The 21,765-nt window shown below is 35.6% G+C and overlaps 1 protein-coding gene across 2 annotated transcripts; it reads right to left on the reverse strand.

Moving 5' to 3' along the window:
- Positions 1-8,656: 8,656 nt before the first annotated feature.
- sult6b1 (sulfotransferase family, cytosolic, 6b, member 1) lies at positions 8,657-20,492 on the reverse strand. Of its 2 annotated transcripts, XM_079857835.1 has the most exons (8): positions 20,106-20,492; positions 15,744-15,966; positions 13,312-13,427; positions 13,140-13,229; positions 11,201-11,327; positions 11,028-11,122; positions 9,649-9,805; positions 8,657-8,807 (listed from the first exon to the last, which is right to left on the reverse strand). In XM_079857835.1, the coding sequence occupies exons 2-8, from the start codon at positions 15,937-15,939 to the stop codon at positions 8,680-8,682; spliced, it is 909 nt and encodes a 302-aa protein (XP_079713961.1). In that variant the 5' UTR covers positions 15,940-15,966; positions 20,106-20,492; the 3' UTR covers positions 8,657-8,679. The 2 variants fall into 2 exon arrangements, with proteins under 2 accessions (XP_079713961.1, XP_079713960.1); XM_079857834.1 differs by lacking the exon at positions 20,106-20,492 and having other exon boundaries at positions 15,744-16,186.
- Between the last annotated feature and the right edge of the window lie 1,273 nt (positions 20,493-21,765).

The raw sequence follows: 21,765 nt of genomic DNA on the forward strand, positions 1-21,765 counted from the left end.
AAAATATGCACGTTGTATAAAATGAAAATTTTGTAAGTGATCACATTAATAAATGCATTAACTTCTATCAAGCGGCAACCTTCCGCTCTCTCTCTTGAAACCAACTTAAACTGCAGTTCATCGACTGGCCACTAGAGACCGGCTCCAAAGAGTCAATCCCATAGACCTCCATGTTAAAATGCCCAACTTTACAGCAGAAAAAAACATGTTTACAGTCTGGTGCAAAAAGTGGCTTTGGTCTATATAGCTAATTTTGCCCTTCATGATGACTGTGAGGGGGGTGAATTTTTTTGTAACTCATCCGTTTAAATTATATTAAGCCTTAAAGTTCTGCATAATTAAGGGCGTGGCCACTTGAGTGACAGGTGGATTACCGCTGATGTCTCTACTAGCCTTTCGTCTGCTGTCTGTTAGCGTCACGTCACCTCTATACTTGCCCATGCAAAGCCTGTTGCCAGGGTGTTGCTATGGTGTTCCAAGTGTTTATAGTATGTTGCTACAGTACAGGTCAAAAGTTTGAAAACATTACGTTTTTGTATATTTTTGAAAGAAGTCTCTAATGCTTATCAAGGCTGCATTTATTTGATCAAAAATACAGAAAAAAACAGTAATATTGTGAAATATTATTACAACTTAAAATAATAGTTTTCTATTTGAATATACTTAAAAAAATAATTTATTCCTGTGATGCAAAGCTGAATTTTCAGGATCATTACTCCAGTCTTCAGTGTCACATGTGACATCCAGTCTATCACATGATCCTTTAGAAATCATTCTAATATTCTGATTTATTATGAGTGTTGGAAACAGTTCTGCTGCCTAATATATTTGATGAATAAAAGGTTAAAAAGAACTGCATTTATTCAAAATAAAAAAATATTTTCTAATAATATAAATCTTTACTATCACTTTTTATCAATTTAACACATCCTTGCTGAATAAAAGTATTGATTTATTTCAAAAAAGAAAGAAAAAAAGTACTGACCCCAAATTACTGACCAGTATTGTTGTTACAAAAGATTTCTATTTTTTTGTTTTTATTTTTTTAACTTTATATTCATCAAAGTATCCTAAAAAAGTATCACAGGTTATGAAAAAATATTAAGCAGCAGAACTGTTTCCAACTTTGATAATGAATCATCATATTAGAATGATTTCTAAAGGATCATGTGACAGACTGGAGTAATGATCCTGAAAATTCAGCTTTGCATCACAGAAATAAATTATAATTTAAAGTATAATAAATTGAAAACCAATTATTTTAAATTGTAATAATATATCCCAATATTACATTTTTTTTCTGTATTTTTGATCAAATAAATGCAGGCTTGATGAGCAGAAGAAACATTATAAATAGTAATGTTTCCAAACTTTTGACCTGTACTGTATGTGATGTTTCTGGTTGGTTGCCAGTCTCAGTGATACTCCGGTCTGCATTTACAGGTCAGGTGTCGATCCATCAGCATCTGGGTTATCTGTGTTTCTTGCAGTGATGCTGGTCTGTGAGTTTGTAACGACCCTCTGAGGACTTCATTTCCTGAGGACCGTCAAACCAGACCAGAAAACCAGAGCTGGAAATTAGACACTAATTAAGAAGGTTCTAATGATGTTCTTTGATGAAAAAAGTTTTTGTACGAAAATCATTTTGCTCTTTATGTGGAGCCATCACATTTCTCTTCATCGATGCCTCTGTTGTTTGTTGCGTTCCTCTTGTACATTTATTGCTAAAGGATCCAGTTCTGAATCTGAAAAACCACTAATGAACACCAAGAACTCTCCGAATCACGAAGAACATATAATCATAATAATAAGGACTTTGCTGAACGTAAACTGCTCTAAAGAACCATTGATGTGTGGATTTTCTTTCTTTAGCCGGCATTTGTATGTCCACTAATTATTTGAAATCAAAGTTATTTTGCATATGAATAATTGATGATCCATATATTTAATCTTTTGGTCTGTACAATGACTATTATGTTATAGTTTTTAGACAAAATATAGACTTAGACTTTTTGCATTTGATTTGATTGACCTTTATTAACCTAATGAAGAAAATGATCAAATGCACATAAAGTGCAAGTAAGATGCACTGATATGAACATTTTGGGCCGATGCGATACAGATAATTCTTTATATTTTAAAGCCAATAACCAATATATTGTCCAACAAATCTAAATCCGAGTTTTTATATAATTTTGAGAGCCTGAATACAAAAACAAAAGTCTCACCATTAAAATCCATGTCCCAAACACACAATTATGATGATGTTCTCATTATAATGTTATGTAGCCGATATGACAGACTTGTGCTGAACATGTTTACTGTATTTTCCTTTTTTGAACTGATTCCAATAATATTTTAAAACCATCATGTTGAACAGTGCGCATCTGAAGTGTCTCAGCTGAAGGAAATAATACATTATTTATCGGCTTTAATAATTTAATATATCAGCCACTATATCGGTATCGGTATGCTCTTTTTAATGTTATCGTTATCGGCCTAATAAAAAAAATAAAAAAAAACTAGTGGTGGGCCGTTATCGGCGTTAACGTGCTGCGTTAACGTGAGACTCTTATCGGGCGATAAAAAAAATATCGCCGTTAATCTATTCTCAAAGTTGGGTTGGGAGCTGGCTCTATACTGCTATGATGACTTTCACCTTGATATTTTAGCGTGGATGTATACCTAGCTGAATTTGGTTCGGTGTTCGGTACGCCTTTTCAAACCGAACCATTTGTTGGACCATTTTTCCTGCCGACCAAAATTTCGTTATTTCAAATGTAGGCGGGTTGCGCGTGGTACGCGCTCTCATAATGTAAGAGACGCTGGCGCGACCACAACATTGTCCGACATCAAATGGCAAACGTAATGTAAGCGGAACGAAACTGAGCTACTCATTATTGTGTGGTTGACGGACCGTTGTTTATCAGTTTGGACCAAAGCAGCGCGAGCCGATCGTGATCATGCGACACTGTTACTACACAGCGCTAAGAGATCCAGTAAAGAAAGCATTTGACTTCGCCACAGAAGTAATAACATCGCTGCGAGATCTAGTGAGAAACATTCACATTTCTCCGTTATGAACGGATTAAACAGTGCGTGGAAGCCAGGAAGAAACATTGTGCCATGAATGAACTATCCGGTGTCCACAGATCTGCAACATTTACCATGGATTTACTGTAGTAACACTGCAACCATGGAAGTTTGGCAGGAATAGTAGGCTATAATGCTTTCAAGTAACATTACGTTGGTTTTATTTTGACATTATGAATAAAATTGCTGCCCTCAAATGTTAATCTGAACTAAAAATAGACCCTTGTTTATAACTACTACAATATTAGGCTACATTTTATTTTTTACAAGGAGCTGTTTTGTTTTATATGCTCATAAGAAGAGTCTATTGTAGCTCCATCATTGCTCAAAGTAAAAATAAAAATAAAAATCATACTTTATTATGTTAGTTTTAATAAAAAAAATAAAAAAAATCTCTAGCATTTCTTCACAAGTTCTTTTAAATGTCACTTTGTATTTAAGAAACACGTGCCCTTTAGTCATTATTTGGGTAGCACACGTATTCTGAATGCCTTCGGCAGAATTCATAAAATTTCGGCAAATTTTATGAGCCATTTTAATCTAGATTAATTCCAAGATTACAGTGAGATTAATCTAGATTAAAAAAATTAATCTATGCCCACCTCTAATATATACATAATTATTCATTATTAATATATCGGACAAAATAAAAATGTGTCCGATATATGAATAATTAATAATTATATATATATATATTTTTTTTATTGGGCCGATAACGATAACATTAAAAAGAACATAATACCGTCCGATACCGATATGGTGGCCGATATATCATGCAACAAACTGAGGGTTTTCAGTCATCTTTAGCTGTTTCTCTGAGCTTTTGTGATTCGTCTTGTTTAGATTAAACCGAACCTTGTGACAAATGATACAGCAAACGCTCGTCAGCCTCCATATCACAGACAGACGCGAGTGACTCGACTGTGATTTGATATAAAGGGCAGTTTGTGTGACATTTGAACTTGTGCTTTGTCTTCCTCGGCTCTCGATTGACAGTTTGATGTATGACATCGAGACGAGACACTCGGGTCCACATTAGTTTTCCCACAACACAGATATTGTTCTTTGTGTATAGTTTAATTACTAAATTGTATAGCCAGCCTGCGCATTAAAAGAGTTTGACTCAGTATGACGTGGAGAATGCGGCGATGAATCAGGCCATATAATCTCTGATATCCTCCATCACTTCCTTCCCAAACCTTCATATACTCGATCATTCAAAATGTTGAGGTCAGAAAATGTATACTTTTACTCAGCAAGGACGCATTAAAGTGATGAAACATGACAGTAAAGACTTTTATAATGTTACAAATGATTTCTTATTCAAATAAATGCTTTCTATTAATCAAATAATTTAACTGTATCAGTTTCCATAAATGCATGAAGCTGTTTTCAACACTGATAATAATCATAAATGTGTCTTGATCATCAAATCCTCATATTAGAGTGATTTCTGAAGGATCATGTGACACTGAAGACTGGAGTAATGATGCTGAACATTCAGCTTTGATCACAGGAATAAATTACACTTTACTGTATATTCACATAGAAAAGTGTTATTTTAAATTTGAATAATATTATTTGGAATTATTTGATCAACTAAATACAGAATTGGTGTGTTTTTTTTTTTTTTCAGGAACATCTTTACTGACCTCAAACACGATCTGTTTTCTTTTGGGAGAAATGCATGTTAATGCGCTGTGGTTTTTCACATTCATATCCATCATTGTTTATGAATCCCAGTACCTATAAAGTCCATCCGCTCCATATCTGACAGTCAAACCCACATCAGCTGTTTTACTGCAGTTATAAAACGTCGCAGTGCTTTTCTCCTTGCGATATGTTGTATGGCAGCCGACTTTAATATGCCACTTAAATGGACCACAGGGTTGTTTGGGTTTACATCGTATATATTATATAGTGTCCTGTCTGTTCCTGTTTTTGGTGACATTAGTCTGAAATTGGATTAAATTGATGTCTGTCGGATGAGCACTTTTCTGCATTTCCTCACTGATCGTCTTGTTTTGACAAGAAAACTCGGTAGCAGTTCCTGGATGTGCTGTTCATGTCAGGGTCATCTGTTGCTCACATCAACACGACTGTAATTACACTTCATTAGGAAAGATGAGACACTCCTGACGAGTCCATCAGCACGGCTGCCTTTAGAATGGTATCTACTACTCCTACTGTTTTTCACAATATGCATTATCCTAACTGTGCATAGTGTGGATTATACAGTACTTCTTACAAACTATATCTGCCTAAATTAATTGCATTCCCACAATGCAATGCACCTGGTGTGACTTTCCACTTCTAGTGCGATCAAATTAGCCAGAAGTGAAATCAATGAAAGATTGTTTTTATCTCCTTCTTTTTTTTCTTGCAATTGCAAGTTTATATCCAGCAAATTTTACTTTTTTTCTTGCAGTTGCAAGTTTATATCAAGCAAATTTTATTTTTTTTCTTGCAATTGCAAGTATATATCCAGCATTTTTTACTTTTTTTTTTTTGCAATTGCAAGTTTATATCCAGCAAATTTTACTATTTTTTTGCAATTGCAAGTTTATATCCAGCAAATTGTACTTTTTTTCTTGCAATTGCAAGTTTATATCCAGCAAATGTTACTTTTTTTTTGCAATTGCAAGTTTATATCCAGCAAATTTTACTTTTTTTTTGCAATTGCAAGTTTATATCCAGCAAATGTTACTTTTTTTTGCAATTGCAAGTTTATATCCAGCTAATTTTACTTTTTGTTTGCAATTGCAAGTTTATATCCAGCAAATTTTACTTTTTGTTTGCAATTGCAAGTTTATATCCAGCAAATTTTACTTTTTTTTTTGCAATTGCAAGTTTATATCCAGCAAATTGTACTTTTTTTCTTGCAATTGCAAGTTTATATCCAGCAAATGTTACTTTTTTTTTTGCAATTGCAAGTTTATATCCAGCAAATTTTACTTTTTTTTTGCAATTGCAAGTTTATATCCAGCTAATTTTACTTTTTTTTTTGCAATTGCAAGTTTATATCCAGCTAATTTTACTTTTTGTTTGCAATTGCAAGTTTATATCCAGCAAATTTTACTTTTTGTTTGCAATTGCAAGTTTATATCCAGCAAATTTTACTTTTTGTTTGCAATTGCAAGTTTATATCCAGCAAATTTTACTTTTTTTTTTTGCAATTGCAAGTTTATATCCAGCAAATAAAATTTTACTTTTCTTTCAGAACTGCGAGAAATAAACTAGCAATTGCGAGTCATAAAGTTCCAATCAATTATGACTTTTTCCCTCACAGTTTTTTGCAAGTTTTTGTCAATTGTGTATTAAGAAGTAAATAAGGTCAAATCTGACTGTTATCGTAGATGGTTATTGTAACCAGTCTGAGTTTTAAAGGGGTGGTATAATGCCCTTTTCACAAGACGTAAAATAAGTCTCTGATGTCCCCAGAGTGTGTATGTGAAGTTTTAGCTCAAAATACCCACAGATATTTTTATATAGTTGCAAGTTTGTGAGATAAAAAGATGCAATTACCTTTTTTATGTCTTAATTCTGTGGTGAAAACAAGCTGCTATAGATATCAGCTGCGATTCTTAAATATCTCCTTTTTGACAAAATTGGTTTAAAGTGGTCGTGACATGAGAAATCAAATTTGACTTAATATTTTAACATATAAGAGATCTTTGTTCCATTAAAACATCCTGAAAGTTTCACAGTTTAAAATGTCTTCCTCATTATCAACAAAGCATCTATTTAATCAAAAACAGCTCGTTTGGAAACCACAGGATTTGTGACGTCACACTGAGAAATACATTTGCATATGCCCGCCTCCAGAGCGAGACATCGACAAATAGTTACACATCATCACACCATAGGCCCTGCCCACTGGTGTTCAGTCGCTTAACGGATGACATTTGCGTACACTGGATGTGAGCGTCGAGTCAGAAGCAAATATAAGCACTTACTCGCGTGCAATAGCAATTGGCCGTTGATACGGTTTCGTATGCAATGACATTAGCCAATCACAACAGTGGCCGTTTACTGACACGCCTTAAAGGAGCCACGCCTTAAAAACTGAACATTTCAGATACAGACTCAGAATGAAGGTTGAAAATAATAATTTTTATGCTTATACATTAGTTTTTTGCACAAAAATGTAATTAACATTATTAATGAACCTCAAAGAACATATTAGTGTCATGACCCCTTTAAAAACTGCAAAACAACCATATCCTCCTGGGACCCAGGAATAGACTTTAGTCCACTGTAGTGGACATTATATTTTAGTGAATTTCTCTGACATCATACATATGTCACGTCACAACCTGGGTGTCCTGTAAAGAGCAGATTCAGGACTTTTCAGAGATACCAAATGTTTGGAGCTTTCACCATGAAAACAACTTATCCTTGGTCTTTATTTAGTGATCAAATGTAGGAAATATGATAATATATTGTAATTATAATTTAAATCGGACTACTTTTCAAATTGTATTTCATAAACCAACATCTCAGGAAAATGTTATAGGGTTTCAAATCAAAAAATGACTTTCTGTTCCAGAACAGGGCATTGATTTCATACATGTCCACTGTAGAGACATCAGGACTTAAATCATGTTTATCAGGCATTTTGGGAGACACAACAAGAGATTATGGAAATAAATTATACATCAATATTCCTATGCAATATTAGATATTATTATTACTCCAATTATTACACTTCTTTTTTCATTAAATGTTGCTCCAAGAACACACATTAGATACAGTGTATAAATACATTGCATTGAATGGAATATTAATTTATGTCCATTTTAACCACATATTGCATAAAGTAAAATGGTGTATCAATTCATTCCATTATATATTTTATAACATAGTTGAGAATCATCTTTATTTAAATTTTGGTTAAAAAAAATCCTGAAACCCCAAAATGTATTGGTGATTGAAAAACAAATCCCATTGTTTTTTCCCATACATATAATTTCATGTCATTTTATTTTTTAAACAACTGAGTCCTGGTGTCCACTACAGAGGACATAGCATAACGTATGAATAAAATATTATTTTTCGTTAATACATTTTTGAGGTCACACATCCTGTTCGAGTCGATATCTGTTTAATTTTAGGAGTTTCTACCAATTGACATGAATTTGTTTGACTGGACACAACCTTTGACATCAACAACAAAAAATATGGGAAGTGTTTTTGCTCTCTTTTTAAAGGCGATAATCATATTTATCCTGCTGTCTGAACTGTGCACCATTATGCGGTTGGTTGCACTTTATTATCTGCATTTGGCATTATTTACCCTGGATTGATTGTGTTTCTCACTGAGGGTTGTGGGATTGAACTATTGCGCCGACTAGTGGTGAACATTTGCAATAGATCATTTTGAAAGGGAATAAATAGTGTTGACAACTTTATTAAATGTTAGAAAATGAGGTTTATTGGCAGAGTGAGTTTGTTTGTGCTTATTGTAAGTAATGGAATGTAGCAAAACATGAAAACATTAAAGATGTTCATGAACAGCTGCCCTCATGAATGCCTGTGAAAGAACCGTGCCTTCGTCCTTCGGTTCACGTCACATCTTCTTCACATTTATTTGCAGTAAAGGTCATACTTCAGTCTGGCTCCGAGTTTTGTCCCAGCTAGTTTCGCTTGGAAGACCTCATCCATCTGTTTACTCTGGACATCGGAAAAATGATTCTTCCAGTCGCCCACCTCGCCTGTTCACAACAGAAGACAAATTACATGATAGCAAAATCACACAGCAATCCTTTCATCATAACCAACAAAGTGGAAACATGATGTAAATAATATATCTATCGTTCTATCACTCTGTTATTCCATCCATCCATCCATCCATCCATCCATCCATCCATCCATCCCTAGCCCTTCTTCTCAGATCATATAACTTCTCATTTTATATATATATTTTTATATAATAAAAACATATAACAGTTGCTGTACTATCCAGATCCTGTCTTTTTCATGGAAGTAAAAAAAATCACCTTTATAAATTGTCCAAGAGCAAATGCAAAAAAAAAACAAATATATAATATAATAATAATAGTCAAATATAGTCAAAATTCGGTAAAATATCATTATATATATTTTAGAGATATAAGTCACACATCCATACAGTATTGCAAAGTTTTGAAACATTAGTATTTTTAATGTTTTAGAAAGAAGTCTCGTATGCTCATCAAGCCTGCATTTATTTGATCAAAAATACATTAAAAAATGGTAATATTGTGAAATATTATTACAATTTCAAATAATTCCTTTCTATTTTAATATACTTTAGAATTAATATAATTGATTTCTATGATGCAAAGATGAATTTAGCATCATTACACCAGTCTTCAGTGTCACATGACACTGATCATATATATATATTGAGAAATATTTAATATTTCTCCTCAATAATCGATATGAACTCAAACATTTCTCATCATATTCTCAAAAGATCAATTGATCCGGCTGTTATCTGGAAACATTTTGTACTCTGTACCCGAGGACGTTAAGGAGAATCATCAGAGTTAGTTACGTAGATCCATCTTTTACCTTTTCTGAAGAAGATGTTGCCGAGATTGCCGTGAGATTTCTGGGAGTTTTCCAGCATGGCATTGAACGTACTTTCTCCAGCGATGCTGCCGATCTGCTCATCCGTCAGAGGAAGGTTGAAGAACTCTGAAACTTTCTTCACTCCTTCTGGCAAGTTCTGCATGAACAGCAGAAAAGTCTCAGATGAATTAAAGGGGTGGTTGATTATGATTTGACTTTTCTAACTTTAGTTAGTGTGTAATGTTGCTGTTTGAGAATAAACAACATCTGCAAAGTTACAACGCTCAAAGCAAAGGGAGATATTTGCTTTTAAAGGGGTGGTATAATGCCCTTCTCACAAGATGTAAAATAAATCTCTGATGTCCCCAGAGTGTGTGTGTGAAGTTTTACCTCAAAATACCCCACAGATATTTTTATATAGCATGTTAAAGTTGTCACTTTTTGAGGGTGAGCAAAAACACACCGTTTTGTGTCTGTTCCTTTAAATGCAAATGAGCTGCTGCTCCCGGCACAGGGGGCGGAGCTTCAAGAGTTTGCACTCACACAGACATGCCCTGAAAATTTCTAAAACTTTTAGCCTTTTATGTTCAAACCGAAGTCAGAAAGATGGAGAGACTCAAGAAGAAGTGACAACATGTAGAAGCAACAGGACATTTCTGAATGGTTAGTTGATGAATCACTTTTTAAGGACTACAACAAACGGCTGGTAGAGACTACACCACATTCCTCCCGGGTTAGTGACATCACCAACCCTAAAATTTACATAAATCCCGTCCCCTGAACATGATTTACAGATTATCAAGACAGAATATGCTAATCAATGACTAGAAGATAACTACACATCAGCTTCATAAACTCATCAACTAACCGTTCAGAAATGTCCTGTTGCTTCTACATGTTGTCACTTCTTCTAGAGTCTCTCCATCATTGTCTGACTCCGGTTTGAACATAAAAGGCTAAAAGTTTTAGAAATTTTCAGTGCATGTGTGTGTGAGGTAAAAGGACATGAGCTGTTGAAGCTCCGCCCCCTGTGCCGGGAGCAGCAGCTCATTTGCATTTAAAGGGACAGGCACAAAAACGGTGTGTTTTTGCTCACCCTCAAAAAGTGACAATTTTAACATGCGATATAAAAATATCTGTGGGGTATTTTGAGCTAAAACTTCACACACACACTCTGGGGACATCAGAGACTTATTTTACATCTTGTGAAAAGGGCATTATACCACCCCTTTAAAACTCAGACTGGTTACAATAACCATCTACGATAACAGTCAGATTTGACCTTATTTACTTCTTAATACACAACTGATCCTGTGCACAATTATCAGTCTTCATGATCAGAAATATTTGTTTAACTTATAAATGATATAAAATCGTACCTGCTTCAGATCCTCATATGTCACGATCATCACGTTTGGGTCGTCTAGACGTTTCTCCCAGGCGAGAGCGTGATCAAAATAAGATCCCCAGGCAACTGAAGAGGAGACGCAAAAAAATGTTAACAATTTTTATTAAATAATGTTTAACTTTTGTGGTTGAGTGTTTTTCGCACCTTCACCAGCCATGAAGTCGGAGAAGAACTTGTCCCACGACTCGGCGCTGGGCAGAGCCGGGTTTTTGTTCATGAAGTGGAAGTATGAGACGAGCGTGTCTTTGGGGTTTCTGAACACCACCAGAATCTGAAAACACACCATGTCAAATTCTGCGATGAGGAGATTTAGATGAGAGGAATAGTGTGTGTGGCTGCAATGCTCGAGTCCGAACTGCATCACCCTTTATCTTTAGCCCCAAAACAACAGAAGTGGTGTTTAATGTTTTTTTTTAAATGTAATTTTGCACAGAATCGTAATTCATATCATGCATTCTGAAAGGGTTTGCATTTTTTTTTTTTTCTGATTTATGATACAAAGTTCAATATTGGCTAACAAATGTTGTTACTTACATAGTGAAATATAATGACATCCGACTAGTGGAGACACTTCACTGCGCTTCACTGGTTAAAAAGGCTTATATCGGACAATACATGTTTTTAATTAAATACCTAGTGTTCTGCGCATGTTTCTGTGTGTGTGTGTGTGTGTGTGTGTGTGTGTGTGTGTGTGTGTGTGTGTGTGATGGGCAGATTTAGGGGTTGGGTTAGTGTGTGTGTGTGTGTGTGTGTGTGTGTGTGTGTGTGTGTGTGAGTGATGGTTAGCCTTAAGGGTCAGGTGTGTGTGTGTGTGTGTGTGATGGGCAGATTTAGGGGTTGGGTTAGTGTGTGTGTGTGTGTGTGTGTGTGTGTGTGTGATGGGCAGGTTTAGGGGTCGGGTTAGTGTGTGTGTGTGTGTGTGTGTGTGTGTGATGGGCAGATTTAGGGGTTGGGTTAGTGTGTGTGTGTGTGTGTGTGTGTGTGTGTGTGTGTGTGTGTGATGGGCAGATTTAGGGGTTGGGTTAGTGTGTGTGTGTGTGTGTGTGTGTGTGTGTGTGTGTGTGTGTGTGTGTGTGTGTGTGTGTGTGTGTGTGTGTGTGTGTGTGTGATGGGCAGGTTTAGGGGTCGGGTTAGTGTGTGTGTGTGTGTGATGGTTAGGTTTAGGGGTCGGGTTAGTGTGTGTGTGTGTGTGTGTGTGTGTGTGTGTGTGATGGGCAGGTTTAGGGGTCGGGTTAGTGTGTGTGTGTGTGTGTGTGTGTGTGTGTGTGTGTGTGTGTGTGTGTGTGTGTGTGTGTGTGTGTGTGTGTGTGTGTGTGTGATGGGCAGGTTTAGGGGTCGGGTTAGTGTGTGTGTGTGTGTGTGTGTGTGTGTGTGATGGTTAGGTTTAGGGGTCAGGTTAGTGTGTGTGTGTGTGTGTGTGTGTGTGTGTGTGTGTGTGTGTGTGTGTGTGTGTGTGTGTGTGTGTGTGTGTGTGGCTGTGTTTGTATGTGTGTGTCTGTGTTTGTGTGTGTGTATACACTAACATTCATAAGTTTGGGGTCGATTAGATTTTTCCCTCACCAATAGTAATATAGTGAAATATTATTACAATTTAACAGCTGTTTTCTATGTGAATATACAGTAAAGTGTAATTTATTCCTGTGATCAAAGCTGAATGTTCAGCATCATTACTCCAGTCTTCAGTGTCACATGATCCTTCAGAAATCACTCTAATATGATGATTTGATGCTCAAGACACATTTATGATTATTATTAATGTTGAAAACAGTTGTTGAAACCATGAAACATTTATTGCAGGAAATTTTTTTTTTTTTTTTTTTTTTTTTTTTTTGATGAATAAGAGTTCAAACAAACATAATTTATTTGGAATAGAAATCTTTTGTCACATTATAAATGTCTTTACTTTCGATTTTCACTAATTTATTGCTTCATCTCTAAATGAAAGTATAAAAACTGTACGGGACCCCAAACCTGTGAACGGTAGAGTTCAGTATAAATCACTATCAGGTGAGTTTGGCACTTTTGGTATCTAGTGTCACATGACCTCTGTAATGTGATTCAAAGTTCACTGGTTGTCTCTGACCTTTGCTTTCTTAGTAAAGAAAGAGGCGGGCATGAGGTCCGGGTGCATATGAGTTCCCAGAAGCCTCGGCGGGGGCATTTCAGACAGCTCCTGTGGGTCAGACAGTGTGAAGCTGTAAGATCACACACACGTGATGTTTGTGTGAGTTCAGATTGTTTGAGCTGTTGCTGACCTCTTGAACATCTGGAGGTAAAAACTCAACCAGAGGAGGTCTTTCAGGAGGTTTCTCATTTTTCCCAGTGGAAGCGTTCACGATTTTCCGCAAGACTGCCACCATCCAGTTAAACCCTGTCAGAGATTGATCACAAGCAGATTTAGTGGAGAGAAAGAAAGAGTTGATCTCAGTAAATGTGTGTTCATATATACATACTGTATATACAATATTTTCAATATTTAAAAAATATTCAATATATTTTTTATGTTTTTAAAAGAAGTCTCTTTTGCTCACCAAGGCTGCATATATTTGATAAAAAAAAATAAATAATAAAAAAACAGTAATATTGTTAAATATTATGGTAATTTAAAATAGCGGTTTTCTATATGAAAATATTGTTAAAATGTAATTTATTCCTGTGATCAAAGCTGAATTTTCAGCATCATTACTCCAGTCTTCAGTGTCACATGATCCTTCAGAAATCACTCTAATATGATGATTTGATGTATAAAAAATAAAATAAAAAAAACATTCATTATTATTATCAATGTTGAAAAGAGTTATGGACAATTTTTTGTTCAGGATTCTATGATGAATAGAAAGTTTTATTTCATTTATTTGAAATAGAATCTTTTGTAACATTACAAATGTCTTTACTTTAACTTTTGATCAATTTAATGCATCCTTTCTGAATAAAAAGTATTGATTTATTTTATCCCCCCCCCCCAAAAAAAAAATCTTACTGACCCCAATGGTAGTGTTTAATGTTACAAAAGCTTTCTATTTCAGATAAATGCTGTTCTTTTAAACTTTCTATTCATCAAAGAATCCTTATGTTTTACATAACTGTTTTCAACACTGATATTAATAATAATAAATGTTTCTTGAGCATCAAATCATCATATTAGAGTGATTTCTGAAGGATCATGTGACACTGAAGACTTGAGTATTGATGCTGAAAATCCAGCTTTAATCGCTTTAAAATATATTAAAATAGAGTTTTAAATTTTAATATTATTTCACAAAATTATTGTTTTTCTTGTATTTTTAATCAACTAAATGCAGTCTTGGTGAACAGAAGAGACTTCTTTTAAAAACATAAAAATCGTACCAATCCCAAACTTTTGAACAGCAGTGTATATATATATATATATAATATATATGCCGCAATTTTTGGTGCACATTGTTTGTAAAACCCCATTATGTAAACTGTCACATTCATTACAATGTGATAATTCTCTGTGTACACAGTGTGGAAAGACCCGCTCTACTGTAAACACAGTTCAGCGCAGTGATTTACACAAGTGTGTGAGTTTCACGAATGCACAGAATTGCTTCAGTCTTCAGTGTCCAGACTTGCAGCTTGAGTCGCGTTGACTTTGAGCAAAAGTCACTCATTATTACGTAAGAAATGCAAACGTGTGCCATGCATTCAGGTCACATGATCCGGATTGTGTAAAAGATTACCTATTATGCTTTTCTTCCATGTTCATCTCTCTTTAGTGTGTAATGTTGCAGTTTGAGCATGAAAAAGCTCTTAGTTCTTCTCTATATCAGTGTCAGTGTTTCTGAACTCCTGAAACGCCTCCATTGTAGTCTTGAGTTTCTTCCGGGAACGAACACGTCACAATATTCCTCATTTACATTTACATTTAGCAGATGCTTTTGTCCAAAGCGACTTACAAATTAGGACTAAATTAAGTGAGTCATCGCAAGAAACAACGCAAGAAGTGCTCAAAATACGAAGTTCAGGCATTGTTCAGAGTAGCATAAGCCCGATAAGCGAGGATTTAAAGGAAAAAGGAAAGATTTCTTTAATTTTTTTATGAGGTGAAGTGTTCACGGAAGAGATGGGATTTCAGCTGTCTTTTGAAAGTTTTCCACCAGCATGGAACTGTGAATGAGAATGTTCTGGAAAGTGATTTTGTGGCTTTCTGTGATGGAACCACGAGACGTCGCTCGTTGACCGATCGTATTCCTCATTTAAATAATTCATGCACAGAATAAAGGGGCGGGGCCTGGTTGAGTTAGTTAGTAGCGTGTTAAACTGGCGGTTATGGAAAGGGGCGGGGCATTTCCCAAACACAATCGAAGCGTTCGACCAATCATAACACACTGCTCCAGCCGACCAATCAGAGCACAGTGTGTTTTTCAGAAGGAGGGGCTTCATAGAGACAGGAAGTAAACAGAGCGTTACTGACAGACTGGGAAGAGAGGAGCCGCAACAATGGAGAATATGAGGAGAATAATCAACATTCAAGTTCTAGTCGAGCCTGAAAACAACACTTTGTAAAAGGGCAGAATGTGTCCCCTTAAAAGGACATGTGAGTCTGTTTACTAGAGCAACGTGACAAAAGAAAGTTATATAACTGACATGTAACCCGACTCCACTAGCATTCTTTGCCCTGAGTTGCACTACAGGGTTAGGAAAGCAAACTGGTTTCACTCACCACATTTAGGGTAGGCGACCAAGATGAGGTCGTCCTCTCTGGCTTGCAGGTCCTTCAGCTTGTCCAGGGTTTCTGGTGTGCTGAGAAGGGAGGAGTACAGGATTCCCCCTCGCTTATAAAGCTTGTCTTCGTCCTTCATCTTCGCTGCTCTCTCCATCCTGGCCTTCATTTGACTCATAGGTGGTGTTTGACTCATGTTTGCAGTCCTGGTGCTCGCTGTGAGCTTCAGATTTGCAGACGGACACACACACACACAGAGAGAGGGAGTATTTATGAAGGAAGGAGAATGCTGTAGATCCGCCCACATTCATAGGCTTGCGTGAGAAAGGTCCGTTTCCTCCACCCGAGGGCCGGATCAACACAAGGGCCCGTGTCAATCTGACTGATCAGTGTGTGAGACTGAGACTGAGAGTACACTAGCTAGTGTTCCTGAAAAGCTGGTTTTGGCAGAGGTGAAAGGTGAGTTTAATCTGTAGTCAGGTCATGAAGCTCAGCGGCTGAACACACACTGAAATGTGAAGCTGTGAGGAAATACTTCGCCCTTTTTGCATTTATGAGATTCTATCATTTTTATTCATGCACTACACTTTGTCCTTTGACGTTTATCATAATAGTTTATTAGCCTGCATAAAATGTTTGCATGATCCAGTTTGACATGCCAGTATTGTAAATCTTTAAACTCTTTAATGTATATCATTGAGTGAAAAACTATCTTTGTATCTTTGTTTTAAAATAAAAAAATGTTTTACAGTGTAAATAAAAAAATAAAAAATAAAAAAAAAATATATATATATATATATATATATATATTATTACTATTATTATTATTATTATTTATTTTTATTATTTACACTCTATATATATATATCGCACATTTTTTAATTAACATTAACTAAAATTAATAAATGCTGTAGAAGTATTGTTCATTATAAGTTCATATTGACTCATTTTAATAATATTAACAAATGTGACTATTGTAGAGTGTTATCAAAATATGTGAATTATCTTTAAGATAAGCAGCCAATCCCTCACTGAACTTTATTTACAGTTTTACAGCTTTATTTCCATCCTGTTCCTTTTCTTGTCACGGTGTAAATAATCCAGTTAGAATGAAAGGAGTTTGTAACACAAGCGTATTTCTTTTGATAAAGTTGCAGAATTCAACAGGTTGTTTGGATGGGTGTCGTACAATCTTTGCATATGTTTTATTATCACTTCTGCATGAGTTGTGAAATATTAATTTATTGCTGCTGATTTTGTAATATTACAACATTATCGACATTATCATTATCATTATCATGATATCATTATCATGATGAACATTATCATTCTGGCAGTGCAAGCATGATGTCAGCAGTTTCAGTCGGATGGGTGTGTGTGTGTGTGTGTGTGTGTGTGTGTGTGTGTGTGTGTGTGTGTGTGTGTGTGTGTGTGTGTGTGTGTGTGTGTGTGTGTGTGTGTGTGTGTGTTTGTGTAACCTTTATGTTAAATGCAGTAGATGCTGCACCTTTACACTGATAGTCATTATTCACCTGAGCTGGCACTGCAGTCATGGATCATTAGTGCGTCTGTAGAGGATATATGATTTTAGTTTAAAGTTGCATCATAGACATGATTACTTACTCTCTTTAAAATACAAATAAACAGCTGCCATCAAAATCAGCCACACTGCAGGCAAATTGCTATTTTGTGCTTATCAATCATATTTAATACATTAATATAGTTTATTTTAAATAAAACACGTTTCAGTGAGCTTTAAAAATTATTTTCTATTACAAGAAAGTAAAAAAAAAAAAAAATCCTGTGAAATATAAGACACAGAATTGAAGCTTTTACAAATATTTCTCTCCCAAAACATGTTAATACAAAACATTTATTTGACATGCACTTGTTTAGTATTTATACTTTAATCAAAACACTAAAAGCATAGGGGAAATTATTTATTTATAATGATTATATTATTATAAAATGATATGTGGAATTATTTTTGTATTATATATTATTGTAATTATGTAATTACAATAATTTATATTAGTTACAAATTTAATTTGGGATTTTTATATTATATATTATTGACGTTTTTTGGAATTATTGATTATTCTATAATTATGGTCGCACTTTAGTTTAGGCTCCCTAACTCACTATTAACTATGACTGATTATTAATAGTTAGTAAGGTTGTTGTTAAGTTTAGGTATTATAGGATTAAGGGATGTAGAATATGATCATGCAGAATAAGGTATTAATATGTGCTTTATAAGTACTAATAAACAGCAAATATCCTAGTAATATGCATGCTAATAAGAAACTAGTTTCTAGTAAGAATTAGACCCTAAACTAAAGTGTAACCAAAATTAAATTTGGAATTTATTTTTAGGGAATTTATATAATATATAATAAAGAATATATTTTTCCATAACAGCAGTGTGTTTTAGTGTGTGCATGCAGGCAGTGGCCTCTAGATGTCAGTATTGTTGTAGGCAGATTTATCATTGTTTTGTTCACTGTTGGGATGTTGGGAATTCCGGCTGGGATCACCATCCTCACAGCTTAATTCAGGCACAGAAATGGTGATTAATACTCAGTGTTAGAGGCTCGTTCCAATCACTAAACCCTCAGTAATGAGCAGCAGTAATATACTGATGTTGACTCGCAAGTCTTGCATCTCAATTGCATGATGCAAATTTGAGTTTTATAAGCTATGCATTAATTTGCATTAATTTTCACCTTATATATATATATATATATATATATATATATATATATATATATATATATATATATATATATATATCAGCCAGACAGACTTTCACCTTCTGCATTCACCAGGAATGTAGCGTCCTATATTCTCCTAACCGTGCAAGTTGAGTTACTTCCAGGTCATGTGACCGTCTCACATAGTAGCCTATATGAGCATTTCATAGTGCTCATACAGGCATGCTGAAGGGTGTGTTGAGTTTAATCCTCTCTTTGGGAATTATCAGGGTATATATCTGCCGGAGCTGGAGGAGCAGCCAGGGTCTGGAGCAACACTGGACCGGCATTCCCGATAAGCAGCTTTGAGAGAAGGAGGGGACTGAAGCGAACCGTCCATCTGCAGCCCTGTGCATCTCACGTTTACCGTAGTACAGAACAAGACTATTCACTGAAAATATATTTATAAAGGTGACGGATGCATTCCAGTTTACTTTAATCTGGTTTAAAGTCGGCGTGAAACAGAAGTTGCACTAGTCTTTTCTTCCCTATTGTGTCGTACATTTACACTTATGCATTTGGCAGACGCTTTTATCCAAAGCGACTTACATTGCATTTCAAGGTACACATTTTAAATTCTTATCAGTTCTTCTTATGCGATACATAAATGCGAGTGAAACACTTCTGGAACAAGAACAAATGTGGGCGGGGCTTGATTTTGTCTTTGGGGAACTGATTGGATGGTTGTGATTTGCTATTGGCTGATCTCTTGTGAGTGACAAGTTGCCCCGCCCACATCATAAGAGAAGAGACGAGGTGCGGCAAGAGGAACTTATTCTGATTCAAGATTACCAGGAACATGAATTTAATAAAATAATGATGATGTGCACCGATAAATCATTTAGAATAAATATTGCAATATTGCATAATCATTTTGGTTTTTTTTGGTTTTTTTTTATTTCATGGTGACTTTGAGTGGCTGATATGTTGATTTTGCATGAAGATTATGTGATATATTTGAGCAGATCTGAATCTTGATCTGTAGGCTTATCTTTAAAAGGACAATAATGCATTTCTGAACTATATATTGCTCCTTATGTGCCTTAAAACGCCTTAAATCTGATAAATTTGCACTGAATGAGAACTTTTATTAGACCACTTTTCATCTGTGGACATTTTAAACAGATCAATCAAATTTAACTTGGAATCAATGTTTAGTGCAAATCTGGTATCAATAGACTATATAGATCTGACTCTGTGATACTATAGTTTGAATGAATCCATGACACACATTAACATTACAGTACAGAACGGCTCTTTCAGAATATTGTATACGTATTCGTTCGTTTCATGTGTCATTGAACGGATAAGAGGCTCTCAGGCGTAAACGTCACATGCTTTTGATTTTCCCGGCAAAAACGACTCAAGTCCTTCACATAAACATCAATCTACAGGCTTTCATGGTCTGGGAAGTTTCATTACAAGCTGTTCACACATTAGCAATAAAAAGGGATTAATACTTCAAAAATCTTATATATAGCCCCTTTAAACAAAATGAAACTAGCAACTAGCTGAAATAAACTGTTTAGTTTTTGAAATATTAAGTAATGAAGATGTTTTGCTCTGGTTTTAGTTAGCGATAACAACCCTGCCTGGAAAATGCTTTTACCTTCAATTCCCCAGTTAGTCTGAAGGCTGCTCTCGCGGCCGCTGTTTCCAGTGTTGTGCTCGTAGTTGTAGTTTCATGCACTCGTCTGCCTTCAGCGGGCTGATCGTTCTGGACAGAGTTCCTGTTTCAGCAGCATCTGGAACAAGAACATCATTACATGCCCACAGGTTAAAAATAGGCCTGAAAAACAACAGTGAGCAAAAATACTACACTTAGAGAGACCCATGCATCCATTTAATTGCATTTATCAATTAGTGCAGTTCTAGATTTTCATGTATTTAGTTTTATTTAATTTTTTATCTGAGTGTTTATTTTAGGGTGTGTCATTGTTTAAGTGTTTAGCGTGATGCTGCGGTTCAGGCCTGTGTGTTTCTTCTGCTCTATGTGGCTTTGGTTCATATTGGATTTAACCTTTAGTGTAGCAACAGGCTTCATTAGATCCATTTCTATCCCCTTTCGCCCTGCCTGCCGGGTTCCTCCTCGTTAAATTCTCCTCATATACATGTTTCCAGCTCAGCAAGCATTATAACGTTATTTTTAGCCATGAGTGATTACAGGACTCCCATGTGTTACATGTTTTCAAACAGTAAACCGAACGGCACCAGATTAAACAGCGTCTCATTCTACAGCAGACGGGCCGGCCGGGATTATTGCATAATATAGTATAGACTTTCAGTCGTACGGACTGACATTGGATTCCTGCATATTATTTTAGTGCAAGTCAGTTCAATCCTTGTCTTCTAATATACAGTGGTTTTCAACCGGTGGATCACGACCTGAAAGTGGGTCAAAGGTTTGTTCTGACAGCAGGGAGCAAAACTATGAATGCGGATAATAAATGCAACTAACCGTGTAATTATGCATAGTTGGGATACATAAAATGGGATTATCAGCGTGTTGATGAAGTCATAGGCCTTGCAGCCAATCAAATGTTATTTTGGCACATATTAATGTGCTACTTTTTAGAGGCTAGTCACATTAGAGATGTCAGCATGTATTGATACACTTTAATACTAGTTTCAATGTTTGTCTTTGATGTAATTTTATTTACTTTAGTATGCTAAACAGTTTCTCTACTGTCGTCCTTGCCGCTAAATTGAAGCGTCCTCTGGTGGCCTGGAGGGATTTAGCGTGCATTATTTAGATGTAGATGTTAACGTCCACACCACCTATATTGATAGACACTAAAGCATTAAACACATTCCTTTGTTTGCACACATACCGCCTACGTGTGTGTGTGTGTGTGTGTGTGTGTGTGTGTGTGTGTGTGTGTGTGTGTGTGTGTGTGTGTGTGTGTGTGTGTGTGTGTGTGTGTGAGAGAGAGAGAAAGAGAGAGAGAGAGTGTGTGTGTGTGTGTGTGTGTGTGTGTGTGTGTGTGTGTGTGTGTGTGTGTGTGTGTGTGAGAGAGAGAGAGAGAGTGTGTGTGTGTGTGTGTGTGTGTGTGTGTGTGTGTGTGTGTGTGTGTGTGTGTGTGTGTGTCTCTGAATGTGAATGAGTGAGTGTTGTAACAAATTAGCTCAGAGGAAATATTAATAATTAATCATAACTTGTTATGATTAATTATGAATATTTGGATCAGTCAAACTGATTAACTTGATGTCGCTAAATTAATATTAATAATTAATCCGTTCGTCCAGTGAACACTTTTGATTATTCATTA

This window comes from Squalius cephalus (genome assembly GCF_949319135.1).
Source record: "Squalius cephalus genome assembly, chromosome: 22".
Classification (NCBI taxonomy): Eukaryota; Metazoa; Chordata; class Actinopteri; order Cypriniformes; family Leuciscidae; genus Squalius; species Squalius cephalus.